This window comes from Mustelus asterias, chromosome 26 (genome assembly GCF_964213995.1).
Source record: "Mustelus asterias chromosome 26, sMusAst1.hap1.1, whole genome shotgun sequence".
NCBI lineage: Eukaryota > Metazoa > Chordata > Chondrichthyes > Carcharhiniformes > Triakidae > Mustelus > Mustelus asterias.
This window is the reverse complement of record NC_135826.1, coordinates 15,714,378-15,728,363: the sequence shown is the minus strand read 5'-3', so window position 1 is coordinate 15,728,363 and position 13,986 is coordinate 15,714,378. Positions and strand designations below refer to the sequence as shown.

General features: G+C 42.6%; 1 protein-coding gene across 11 annotated transcripts in view; it reads right to left on the bottom strand.

Moving 5' to 3' along the window:
- Positions 1 to 13,986, bottom strand: part of dpp9 (dipeptidyl-peptidase 9) — a 101,249-nt gene that overhangs the window by 30,568 nt on the left and 56,695 nt on the right. For all 11 annotated transcript variants that reach the window (XM_078198175.1, XM_078198183.1, XM_078198177.1 and 8 more), the window contains 7 exons: positions 13,605 to 13,715; positions 9,543 to 9,671; positions 7,403 to 7,464; positions 6,480 to 6,580; positions 4,731 to 4,908; positions 1,281 to 1,440; positions 143 to 222 (listed from right to left, as the gene is read on the bottom strand). In XM_078198175.1, the coding sequence (XP_078054301.1) occupies positions 143 to 222; positions 1,281 to 1,440; positions 4,731 to 4,908; positions 6,480 to 6,580; positions 7,403 to 7,464; positions 9,543 to 9,671; positions 13,605 to 13,715 (821 nt within the window). The remainder of the gene's footprint in view (positions 1 to 142; positions 223 to 1,280; positions 1,441 to 4,730; positions 4,909 to 6,479; positions 6,581 to 7,402; positions 7,465 to 9,542; positions 9,672 to 13,604; positions 13,716 to 13,986) is intronic.

The following is a 13,986-nucleotide window of genomic DNA, read 5'->3' as shown; positions in this document are numbered from 1 at the left end:
GAAGAATATTTCAGGCTACAGTCTAATCACCAGTATCATTCACTTGGTTTATGAAATTGATTAATTCACAACTTTGCTATCGCTCTCATTTAGTTGATAAGAAAAAACACCCATTTACAAAATTCATCTACTGTAAGCTTACCCTTGAGCCATGTCTTGCCAGTACCTCCCACTCACCACTGGTTAGTGCAACCTCCTCTTTGATTGGGCATTTAAAATCATCTGTTAAACAAAGAGCCAGTAATTAGTCCAATACATGGTCACAATAAATGCAAGATTACACAAGGCGAGCTATGGAATGGAAAACATTCAGTTGTTAGATGTGGCAGTTATGGCCACCTATCTGCAAATTTTCATCTCCCCAAAAAACTGAAACACTAGTAACAAAACACAATAAAAACATTGAAAAATCACAAAATTAGATTTGACTTATTCTCTTGCCATTAAGTCTCAGCCCATTAATAAAATTGAGAATTGCAAGGACAATCCTGAAATACATCTAAAATCCCAGAATTCCACGCAATAAGTTAACTACAGCAATCCTATTCTTTCCCTAATCAACTGCTGTCAGATTGCAGTTTATGGTACATGTAACAAGATTTACTGATGTGACATACACAGGAAAAGGGTCACCAGAGCCAGCAAGGTTTGTCCCCCAACATCAAGGTTCTAAATGCACCGAAAGGAGCAATTTTATTTCACTATTGAATGCAGACAACTCTGGCAATACAATTACAGCATTAAAATTACAGCCAATTTAGGGGCATTGTTTATTTATTACAGTAATGGTTAGAGATAACCATGCAGCAGATTAAATATTTTCCCCCTACCTCTGGAACTTGAACAGCTTTGAATCAAAACTAGATCAGATTAAAGTCTCCACGTTTTGTCAGCTGTCAAGATCTAATGTGCAACAGTCCTGACCATTCTTAATCAACTTTCTGGTGGCTACCTATCAACGTTAAATCACCCTTAATTTGACACTTGCATCAGTAACATCAGTGTTTGTTGAGCCGAATAGAAAAACATTGCACACTGGAATATGGTGTGAGTTTTACCCTGCACCTGACTATGCCATTTTAACTACAAGCACCTGATGCAAAAAAACACCAAAATATTGAATACCCAACACCAAATTATGTATCTTTGTACCATATTTTATATTTTAATATATAATAATCTGTAATATGCAAAGTGGTAACCCTGTGATTCTGCACACTCAGCGTCCGCCCATGCAGTGCAGATATAGAGGCAGGTAATAGGAAAGAAAAATAGCTCACCTGCACTTGGACTAAATTGCTTTGCCCACTGGTAGCAGCCTGGTTTTAAAATTGAAGTAATTCTATATAAATGGCAAAACCCTGTCTGTGATTCATTGGCCCAGATAAAAGATACTTCATCATCTCTAGTTTGTACAAAGGGGTAAAATATGTCATGAACCTGAGAGAAAAGGGAGAGAAAGGACATTAATTAGCATGATTCAAAAGAGTAAACAATATTGGTGCAGCCTGGTAAAAACACAAAACATTGAATCATCCACCATCACCCAATTCTCAAATTATGGATAAATGTCACACTGTCATCACCTATTTAGTCTTCTGAAAAATCTGTATTAACATTGATCCTCAAATGTAATCAAATTATTCATGTGCCCATCCTCACATCCTCCTCTAGTCTGTGCTCTTACAAGGGCAACATCCTAGTTATCCAATTGCTCTTTGACAACTGTTGTCTAAAGTCCTTTTAATTACCCACAGTGGAGAGATGCGTCTTGCCGATGCACAAATTAGCCTTGGAGCCAAGTGATTTTGTCATCTGAAAACTCCAGTTCTGTGTTCGGTTTAACTAGCCTCCTTACTTTTACAGGTCACTTACTTAAAAGACATAATCCTAACAGCCCACAATCTTCATTCATCCAATGGAGATTAAGTTTAGCTCTCTCAATCTTTTCTCAAATCGCTTGCCGCTTCTCACTGAACAAAAACAGAAAATGCTGGAAAATCTCAGCACCTGTTGGAGAGGGAATAGAGTTAACGCTTCACTGTTCTTTCCACAGATGCAGCCAGGCCTGAGATTTTTCAGCATTCTGTTCTTGTTTCAGATTCTAGCACCCAAGTAATTTGCTTTCACATTAACTAAAGCACTAACCATTTGAGGTGCAATCTCAAATATAGGTACAATATTCCAAATGTAACATTGTGGTTGGAGGCCAGGGAGAGCATAGTTAGAGCACTTAATATACTCACCAAGAAATCTGCCACAGTGTAAGAGCTTCTCGGGCCTTTTGGCTAAGATCAAGTGTGGTTATGCCGATGCTGCGCTTGGTAGTGGCCATTGGGTTGCATTTAAACTTCATATGTTTCATACGAAGCAATTTTTAAAAGCGGTATCTCGGCCTTTTGGCTGAGATGCAAATGAGATCAAGCCTTGGAGGAGGAAGACCTGCGCCTCCTCCAATCAGCTTGGCTCATGTAGATCAGGCCCAAGACAGGGTAGAGGCTTGCATGCCCTGTCTTGTCAGCCTGGATCGGAAATGTCTCAATTTGTTGAGACTATGATTCGGACTTGATTTGATTGAATTGGGAAAGTATAAAAAAGAAATCTAATTGGTAAGAAACTTGGTTACCACAGCGAGTGGTGAGAATGTGAAACTGGCTATCACAGTGAGTGCTTGAAGCAAATAGTATAGACGCATTTAAGGGGAGGAGGGAATAGAGAGTTACACTGATAGATTTAGGAAATGGATGGGGAAAGATGAGAGGAGGGTTGGACAGAATGCCCTGTGCTGCATATCTGATGTAATTCATTGTAACATGTACACTGCTGGAAAAACTGATTTCCAGAGAATCACATTAGCCTGAGTTGGCTTCTTAGCTTCTGTTAACTACAGCTCTACAATGACAATAATTACACCAAAACCCTTTTCAATCTGTGTTAATGACAATCCAATTATTATGGGCATGATTCAGTTCCAAAACGTTCTAGGGGAGATTCTAAAATTCTGTGCTTTTGATTCATCCACTTGGTTCAGTTCATTCTCCATGCTCCTATTGGCTTCTCATTTGCCACCTGACCGCACACCAACAAATGCTGGAACAATCGAAAATTATTCATAGAATCCCCACAGTGCAGAAGGAGGCCATTCGGCCCATCGAGTCTGCAGTGACCACAATCCTACCAAGGCCCTCTCCCAGTAACCTCACATATTTCCTGTACTAATCCCCCTGATACTCGGGTCAATTTAGCATGGCCAATCCACCTAACCCGCACATCTTTGGACTGTGGGAGGAAACCGGAGCACCTGGAGGAAACCCACACAGACACGGGAGAACGTGCAAACTCCACACAGACAGTGACCCAAGCCGGGAATTGAACCCGGGTCCCTGGCGCTGTGAGGCAGCAGTGCTAACCACTGTGCCGCCCCTAAATTCTTAAATTATCGACAGTGAACATACCATCAAGGGACTGACTGGTCACTAACCGAAAATTGTTTTATTTCCGATCCCCATATCATTATCCTCCATTTCCTGTTACTAAGTCATTTTTTGTCCAGTTAACTGGCTCTAATTAATTGAGATTAATAGGCACAAGGTACACTGAAATCAACCCAACATATTTACTTATCCTTCAGTCCTCTGTAGAAAGTGGGCCATTATAGAATTGCAAAACCAGTGAACTCGAGAAGCAATTTGGGAATTGAAACCTGTAACCATCTGGCAAACAGTTTATCTTGGGTAAGCAGAATTCATTTCAAATACAGACTAATCCATAGTCATAGAATCATAAAACCATTACAACTCAGAAGGCTACCATTTAGCCCACTGGTCTCTGCAAGAGCAACTCACCCATTCCCCTGCCTTGTACTGAGAAGGATTACTATTGCAATAGAACATAGAACAGTACAGCACAGTACAGGCCCTTCGGCCCTCAATGTTGTGCTGAGCTTTGTCTGAAACCAAGATCAAACTATCCCACTCCCTATCATTCTGGTGTGCTCCATGTGCCTATCCAATAACTGCTTGAAAGCTCCTAAAGTGTCCGACTCCACTATCACAGCAGGCAGTCTATTCCACACCCCAACCACTCTGAGTAAAGAACCTACCTCGGACATCCCTCCTATATCTCCCACCATGAACCTTATAGTTATGCCCCCTAGTAACAGCTACATCCACCCGAGGAAATATTCTCTGAACGTCCACTCTATCTATCCCCCTCATCATCTTATAAACCTCTATTAAGTCGCCTTTCAACCTCCTCCGCTCTAAAGAGAAAAGCCCCGGCTCCCTCAACCTTTCCAATAATACACCATCACTTGAGAATTCCCTTCCCAAGCCACACACCATCCTGTCTTGGAACTTAAAAGCGCTGCTGTGGGATCAAAATCCTGGAACGCCCTTCCCAGCAACACCCACATCCCATTAAAGTATAAAAAAGTCCCACTCCTCGCTTTTTTCCCATAGTTTTACAAATCTATTCTCTTCAGATAATTGTCCAGTAATGGAACCAAGTCCACTGGTCCATTAGTGTCCACTAGCTGTTGGGCACCACCGAACAAGCCTGACAGCTTAAATCTGGTTCCAAGCTGTGAAGTACCAGAAAAAGTTGCTGATACAAATTCAAAACTGGAAGTGCTGTAACTGAAAGTATCCCATTCCCATACTCTCCTAATTGAGAAGAACAAAATTTCTCAAAGAAAACATTTTTGCTCCTCATTCATGTTCCGTACTTACATTTATCCATATATCTGTTACTTCTTCATAAATAATATGTGGATGAACAGTTTCTGGCACAGCCTCTACAAACTTAACCCGTTCGGTTTCATCCTTAGTTACAGGAATAAATAGTGACGTTGGGATCAAAACCAAACGTAGTCTCTGTTGAGGCCGATCGAGTAACACTGCCCAGGCACTATAACAAAGAGCGAGAAAAGGAAATTATTCACTGCTGTAATTTAGGCTCTCCTCTGAGGGTCTCTGTTGTTAGAGACAACAGTCTTATTAGGTCTATTCCTGTCAATTTACATGCTCGGTTCTTTCTGGACTTCTGTCTTCAAGGACTCCAATGCATGCCCCATTGCTTAAGAAACCAAACATAGCATTGTATGGGATTAGGGTCGTGCAAATTTCCTTATTCTGGGGCTCTTAAGTCTGACTGCAGATTCACAAAGCCATATTTCTGAGTCAACATCGCCATCTGTCTGACAGATGGGTTGGGTACTTTACTAATGACTGTTACCAAGTCATTTTTTGTCCAGTTAACTGGCTCTAATTAATTGAGATTAATAGGCACAAGGTACACTGAAATCAACCCAACATATTTACTTATCCTTCAGTCCTCTGTAGAAAGTGGGCCATTATAGAATTGCAAAACCAGTGAACTCGAGAAACAATTTGGGAATTGTAACCATCTGGCAAACAGTCTTTCTTGGGTAAGCAGAATTCATTTCAAATACAGACTAATCCATAGTCATAGAATCATAAAACCATTACAATTCAGAAGGCTGCCATTTAGCCCACCTGATCTCTGCAAGAGCAACTCACCCATTCCCCTGCCTTGTACTGAGAAGGATTACTATTGCAATGTGTGATTACAATAGTGTACAGCAGCACTGGCTGTACTGCTCAGGCATCAGGGTATCTTGGAACGCCTTTCTTGAAAAAAATGCGAATGTAGTACTGGGCTCAAAAGGACAAAATTTTTTCATGGGAATTAGATTTAAATCAACTGGTTATCTGAGGGTTAACTTCAAGATTTGTACAGTTTGTTACACTGATAAGGTTATTTTAAGATTTCTTTCACACTTCAGTCATCCAGTGTTGAGCAGCAATACAAAATTTACACATTATTTTCAATTTATCAATTTCCAATGTACTCACCTAGACAATTGCATTTATATGGCGAGATAGAAATAAATTGTACTGACCACATATCTATAGAATAGAAAATCTCATGGCTGGAAGATAACATTGGTCTGAGTCTACTACCCTAATATCCTTGTCATTATATCTGATACGCGTCCAATTTTACCAAGGGGATTGAAGTTCCTTCTTCTTACACCCTCTCAGTAGGCCAATCCAAAAATGAAGCATCCAATCCAAAATGCAACATTTCTTAAAAATACCTGATGCTACCTATTCTCATGTTATGCTCTCATTCTGTTGCCTCACATTGTCACATACGATTGACCTACTATAATCAAATGAAGGATTTGATAAAACATTAAGCACAAAGCCGTGAGATTTGGCATGGGGAATAGTAGCAATGCGTTGTCTTTGCAAATTCAGGAGGAACGTGAATATTGGTGGGGAGAAGCAGTTGAAGGGCAAGGGATAGAATGCAGCGATAACTGCAAATTTTGGGGATACACAGATGCAATGAACTAGGGGTGATCAGACAAACTTATCAAACATATTTTATTTCTTAATAAAGGAAAATACATTCTGTCAATTACATGGTAACCCACAAGGAGGGAAACGTACAAATTTCCATCTTTCGTCCATCCAGCTCGTGCTATGTACTCAATGCCGGGGAAAAGAATCTCAAATGGCTGAACCAGCTCTTTGTCTTGTGCACTCAGGATCTACCAAAGGAAAAAACATTTGAGTTAGGATTACCACTGTACTGTGCCGTATCAAGTTAGATGGTGAATAAAACACAGATCAGTGGATTTCTTCGACCACAGTGTAAAGAGGTGGCGAGAAATCAATTTGTTCTCCAAAACTTCAATGCTACTGACATTGTCAGCTCATATTAAAGAATTAGAACCTTGTAGCTTAAAAGGCCACTTAATCCTGCCCTTCTGACATTTCTCCAATGCATTTGAAAGGGAAAAGGAAGGGAAAGGGAAAAGGAAGGGAAAGGGAAAAGGAAGGGAAAGGGAAAAGGAAGGGAAAGGGAAAGGGAAAAGGAAGGGAAAGGGAAAAGGAAGGGAAAGGGAAAAGGAAGGGAAAGGGAAAAGGAAGGGAAAGGGAAAAGGAAGGGAAAGGGAAAAGGAAGGGAAAGGGAAAAGGAAGGGAAAAGGAAGGGAAAGGGAAAAGGAAGGGAAAAGGAAGGGAAAGGGAAAAGGAAGGGAAAGGGAAAAGGAAGGGAAAGGGAAAAGGAAGGGAAAGGGAAAAGGAAGGGAAAGGGGAAAAGGGAAAGTGAAAGGGAAAGTGAAAGGAAGGGGAAAGGAAAGGGAAAGTGAAAGGAAGGGGAAAGGGAAAAGGAAAGGAAAAGGAAAGGGAATACAGAATTTTGCTTCTATTCGTGTTTGAGCATTCGATGTCGGAGTATAGCTGGGAAAAACCTAGAAAGAAAATGGGAGGAGAACAGCTCCATGGTTTGTCACAGTCTGAACCTCTCAACATGAATAAGTGTCTTTCATTCATTCCTAGGTATCCAATACTTGATATTAAAGACTCACCGTCCCATGGCTGTCTGCTCTGAACTCGGACAATTTAAGTGTTATCTTGGGATTCTTACTCCCTGTAAGAGAGAGATATTAAAAGGTCACAATGTTAGCTCTGCAGCAGAAAAGTCTTCATGGAACCGAGAACCTTCCTACCACCGTAATTTCAACCACTCAAATATGCTACCAACAGTTGAGACTTGTTCAATTCTATTCCCCAGCAGTGCTTACAAAGTTCACAAAGGCATTAAAATGTCACTTTTGAAAATAACATGTCTCAAAACCAGCAGCTCATTTCCAGATACATTGACTGGACCTGTGAGAAATTGTTGATAAAAATCATTCCACGCAGAGCAGCAAACAATACCATAGCAGCTGCAACAATCAGGTGTGTACAAAACAAATGGGTAAACACACAAAGAAAATAAATCAAATTAATGGCAATTTTGAAAGATTAATTTCCAGAATATAACCAGTAAATAACCTAAAGGTTTGAGCAAAGATTCATTTTCAAAGTTGTTTGAATGCAATGTTCAATGAAAATGTTGTGGACAATTTGTAATTGAACTTTGGTCAATTCAACTGGATTGTCATTGGGATCATTTGTTTCCTCTCTGAATCAACGACTTGAACAATCTTTAAATCCTTACTTTCACATCCCACCCTCCCTTAACTGCTGCAAGGCAACACATAGGTCTTCACTTTCCAAAAACGCACGTGTCTATATTAGTTATGTTGACTTGTCATTGAACAAAACAAAAGTAAATATGAAATCTTGTTTGTTTACACACTGGAAAATTCCAATGCACTCATTTTAAGGCCTCCTGCATTTAATCACACATGAACCCCAGATTCGCTACACTCCACTAAGAAATAAATTTCTCAGTGATCAATGGAAATCACTGCCCCCCCCCGCTTCCCACCCACGTCCTGCCCCCCCTTCCCACCCATGCCCTGCACCCCCCCCCCCCCCACAGCCCCGCTCCCCACCCTGCCCCACCACCCCCCGCTTCCCCTCCTGGCCATGCACCCCGCCTCCCACCCTGGCCACGACCCCCTTTATCCCAAGATAACTGCGCCCGATTCCCCACAGCCCCCCCCCCCCACCGATTCCCTCCTCCACAAACCCCCCCCCCCCTCCCAGCCCAGCCTATCGTGTCCTCTATCTCCACAACCCCTATGCCAACCGCACACCTGATTCCTCACCTCCTGATTCCACCAACTGCCTGCCCCCCCCTCCCCCCAAACCCGGCCAAGTGCGCCCCCAATTCTGCCCCCAACTCCCTCTAGCCAAGCACGCCCCTAATTCCCTGCCAGTCACACCCCCAAATTCCCAGGCCGTGCCCCCTGCTTCCCTTGCCCCCACGCCATTCCCCCCCGCTTCCCTCCCCTCGACGCCACGCCTCCACACAACCCTGCTCCCATGCGACCCTACTCGCACGCCACGCACCCCCACTACCCTCCCCCTACGCCACCCCGTTTCATTCCCCCCATGCCACGTCCCCTACTTCCCTCCCGCCACACCACGCCCCCACTTCCCTCCCCCATGCCATACCCTCCCCTGCTTCCCTCCCCTCAATGCGACCCTCCCCCCATGCCATGCCCCCCACTACCCTCCTCCACACCCCCCACGCTACCTGTCCCCCACACCATGCTCCCCTGCTACTCTACCCCCACACACCCATGTACCCACTCCAATGCCCCCGCTACCCTCCCCCAACGCCCCCGCTACCTTCCCCCCACACCCCCCGCGACCCTCCCCCCCCCCAAGCCCCCCGCGTCCCTCCCCCCCCAAGCCCCCCACTACCCTACCCCATGCACCCCACTACCCTCCCGCCGTGCCACCTCACCTCCGCGCCCCCCAGCTCCCCTCCCCCCGTTTCGCTCCCCCCTCTACGTCCATCCCCCCCCCCCCCACTTCCCTCCCCCCTCTACGCCCACCCCCCCGCTTCCCTCCCCCCTCTACCCCGCTTCCCTCCCCCCAACCCGGTAAGATCTTACCGAGCCGGTAAGATCACCCCCTTCATTCTCTGAACTAAAAAATAACCAAGTTGAAAATAAATATTTGTGCCTCGCATAAATAATAAAGCTTTCACGTAGATGGTAATTGTCTTATTAATCCAAGATATCTCAGATCATGGACTCTGCTTCCAACCTGTTCTTGGGTATCGGTAGGTGTCAGCTTTCCTCTCTTCCAGGGCGGGGGAGGGCACATGAATGATCTCTACCTCAGACTCATCCACTTCCTCGTACAAAAGGTAGTAAGTCTTCGCACCATCTGGACCTGCAATCAATGCAAAAACGTTTTCATACAAGTCAAGATGATGCTGAACATTGTACACCAGCCGCAATATTGTGTTCAGTTCTGAAGGAAGGAAAAACTTACATTTATATAATGCTTTTCACAAACTCAAGATGTCATAAAGGACTTTACAGCCAATAAAGTACTTTGACGTGCAGTTGTTGTAGCAATGTAGGAAATACTGATTTCTAATTTACAGACAACAGGCTCCTATAAAAAGCAATGGGATAATGACCAGGTAATTTGTCTTAATGATATCAGTTGAGGGATAAATATTTATAAATAGGAGAACCTCTACTTCTTTGATTGTGTCATGGGATCATTTACATCCACCTGAGAAAACAGATAATACGTTGGTTTAATGCCTCACTGCTCGATGGAGAAAGAAAATACAATTATTGAAAATATAGAATGGGCTGAAAGGCTGAACCATGAGACCTGAGTTGTGAGGAAAGAGTGCCTACCCTAGGAGTTTACTGTCAAGAAATGTGAATGATAGGGGATTAAGAGAGGCATTAAGATTTTACTGTGGAGAAGTTGGATCCATCAGTCTTCGTCAGGCGAAAGACTAAGAGACACAGCTTAAAAGGAAAAGAAATTTAGGCAGCATTTCTTAACAGGATGATTTAACTGTGGAACACATTCCACTGAAGCAAGGGTGAGGAGGAGAGCAAAGCAATAGAAAGAAAAAAAGACTTGCATTAATATGGTGCTTTTCACAATCACCTGATATCTCAAAGCGCTTTCCAGAAAATGGAACATTTTTAAAGTTCCCAGCAACAGCAATGCGATAACGGCCACATACTATGATGTTGTCGGAGGGATAAATATTGGCCAGGAAACCAGGGATAATTCCGTTCTTCCCCAAAATAGTGGGATCTTTTAACAAAAGTCATTGGGAATTAGTGACTCTGAAGAAATCGGGGAAGCCTTCAGTGCAGTAATTGCAGACCATCGTGGGATCCCACAGGGATTCGGGAAAGAGTAATCAGGGTGGGGGGGGGTTAGACAGGGTGGGGGAGGCAGGTAAGGAGGTTGGGAGGTTAACTGGGGTAGGTGCTCGAATCTCCCGGGTATTTGCTTACATGAGGACTTCAGGGAGATCACCCAGCACATCTAGGGTATGACCTCCCAGAAATTGGAAATCATGGGCCTAACTCTTCCTCACTCCACAGATATTTCCCAACCCGAGTACTTTCAGCATTTTCAGATTACCAATCTCTGTGATATTCTGCTTTCCAATCAGTTGAAGAAAACGTTGGAATCTATTCGGGACAGAATAGGGCACTGAGAGTAAAGTCAAACGGATTGATGAAAAGGAAATCATGCTTGATAAATCGATTTGTTTTGAGGCTGCAACTAGCAGGACTGATAAAAGGAACTAGTAGATGTAGTATACTTGACACAGTGCTGCACGGGGAGGTCATCACATAAAATTAGGCTTATGGGACTGGGGGCAACATATCAGCATTAATCGAGCTTTGGTTAATGGGCAGAAAAAAGAAAATGCGAATAGTTGTCATTTGAGTTGGCAGACTATAACCAGCGAGGTACTGCCACGATCAATGTTTGGGCCTCAGCTACATACACAATCAATACCAGTAACTTGCATGATAGGTTTGAGTATACCCACGTTCGCTGATGATACAAAGAAAGTAAGTTGTAAGGGAGCACAGAAGCTACAAAAGATTTAGGCAGATTAAGTGGGCAAAAGTGCGATAGAAGGAATATAATGCAGAAATGTGACATTAGCCACTTTGGTAAGGTAGATTAATTCAAAAATCATACTATTTTTTATTGTGGAGGCTGGGAAATGTTAGCATTCAGTGGGATTTGGATATTGTTGTACATGAATCACGAAGTTAACATGCAGGTACAGCGAGAAATTAGGAAGGTTATAGGTTAGCCTTAATCAAAAGGAAGTGGAGTACATAAGCAAAGGAGTCTTACTGCAATTGTACAGGTCCTTGATGAGACCACATCTGATGTACTCTAGTTTTGATTTCCTTATTCAAGTAAGGATATACTTATCTTCAAAGGGAGTGCAGCAAAGATTCACTAAACAGATTCCTGGGATAAGAGGATTATGTCACAAAAGAGAGATTAAGTAGACTACGCCTATATTCTAGGAGTTTAAAAGAGAGGGGTGATCTCAAAAACATGGAGAATTCTGAAAAAGGCTTGACGAGACACTTGCTGGAAGGATGTTTTTTCTAGCTGGGGAGTTTAAAACTAGGGATCATAGGTTTTTAAGTTTAAAACAAGGTATCATTTTCTCTCAGAGTTGTGGATTGTTGGAACTGATTACCAAGACAGCAGTGCATGCTCAATGAATGAGTTTATTCCAAGACATGGACAGGTTTTTAGCACTCCCATCATCTTAAAACCCACACATGCAACTAACCAATCACTCAAATGACAAATCAAGACATAGTTACTGTAACTCTAATTACTTCTGGTATTTTGGTAGAATATCTCAAACATTGTTCAATACAGTTTAAATTTATTTAATAGTGTCACAAGTAGGCTTAAGTTAACACTGCAATGAAGTTACTGTTAAAATCCCCTAGTCGCCACACTTCAATGCCTGTTCAGGTACACTGAGGGAGTATTTAGCATAACCAATGCCTAACCAGTCTTTGAGACTGTGGGAGGAAACAGGAGCAAATCCAAGCAGATACGGGGAGAATGTGCAGACTCCACACAGACAGTGGCCCAAGCCTGGAATCGGACCCAGGTCCCTTGCACCGTGAGGCAGCAGCGCTAACCACTGCGCCACAATGCTGTGAAAGAATGTTTGAGGTGGTGTTTCAGGCTATGGCCATCCAAATATATATTTAGTTCTCCTACAGAAATAACTGCATTAACAATAAGCATTAAAAACAGGGAAGGCTGTCCACCTAGAAAGTGCTTATGGTCATCGGAAGCCAAACATCTGTAGCTGTATTAATGGCTTTCCCTCACCATAAGATCAGAAACAGGAGCGGTCATTGATGATTGTAGCACTCAGTTCCTCCTATAGCAAAGCAGTTAATGTCTACATTCAGCCAGACAACATCTAGGCTTGGACTTAAGTGGCAGGAAACAAGTGTGGGCAATGAAGATGTCAAACAACCTTCCCTCTGACATTCAATGGCACTACCATCCTCACATCCACTCATTAATATGCCAGTAGTCTACATTGACCAGAAAGTATTAATTTTGGACCCAGTCACATAAATAAAGTACAAGATCAGGTTAGGAACTGGGAATTCCGAGGTGAGTAGCATATATAATTAACTCTCCAAAGCCTGTCCACCACCTATAAAATACAATGAAATGCTATCCACTTACCCAGCTCCACCAAATAAGCCAAGTGCCATGCCGGACAAAGCAGCCAGTATGATTGGCACCTACCACTGACTACACTAAATATTCACTCCTTCCTCAGCAGCACAGTGTGGCTACAGTGTGCACCACCTATAGGATGCACTGCAGTAACTTGCCAAGACACCTCCAAAACACACTTGAGACACATCCTGATTTACATCTCATGAATTAATACTTTCTTTTAAAGGCTGCATTTCTCACAGTTTATTGCCCAATGAGAAAGTAGTAGTGCTGGATTTAGTTCTTGGGAAATTAAGTACAGCGAGTGGAGTATGTTGGAGTAGGAAAATATCCCAATAGTTTAGATTGATTCAAAATCATGTGCTAACCCGAAGGCAGCACAGCTTTGAATTGGTAGATAGACAGAATTAGAGCACAGAAAAAGATCGGACAATTTTAATTAAACACTACACTGTTCAAGAACAAAGCTGTAGGAGATCTCCACTTACAAAATTTGAAGCTAAAAAACCAAGAGGAGCCTATTCCCTGTTGAACTTAATCATTCATCGATTGCAAGAATACAGAGTACTGCAGCCAAAGTCATACCTTCAGTTCCTGTGGGACACCACCAGTAACCGGTAAACCTATCAAACTCTTCCTGTATTACAAAAGTTGCTACTCCTGCAGATTTAGGATCTTCTATTACATTAGGCAAACCTGAAAAAGAAAACATCCTGGTCACACTACATTCTCCTGTGCAATTTAATATTGTCAAACTCATAATTTGGAGGCAGATTTATGGAGTATAAATTCGAAATGGGCACTTTACTTTGAAACAAAATGGAGAATGGACATTTTTGGAGTTGAGGGGTCAGGTGACCTTTTCTTTCCCACCAATATACATGGAGTTACACAAGGATCTTAAACTAATCTTCAAATCTGGACAAATCATTAAAATGCAAACAAACTTCTGGGACACATGAGAAGA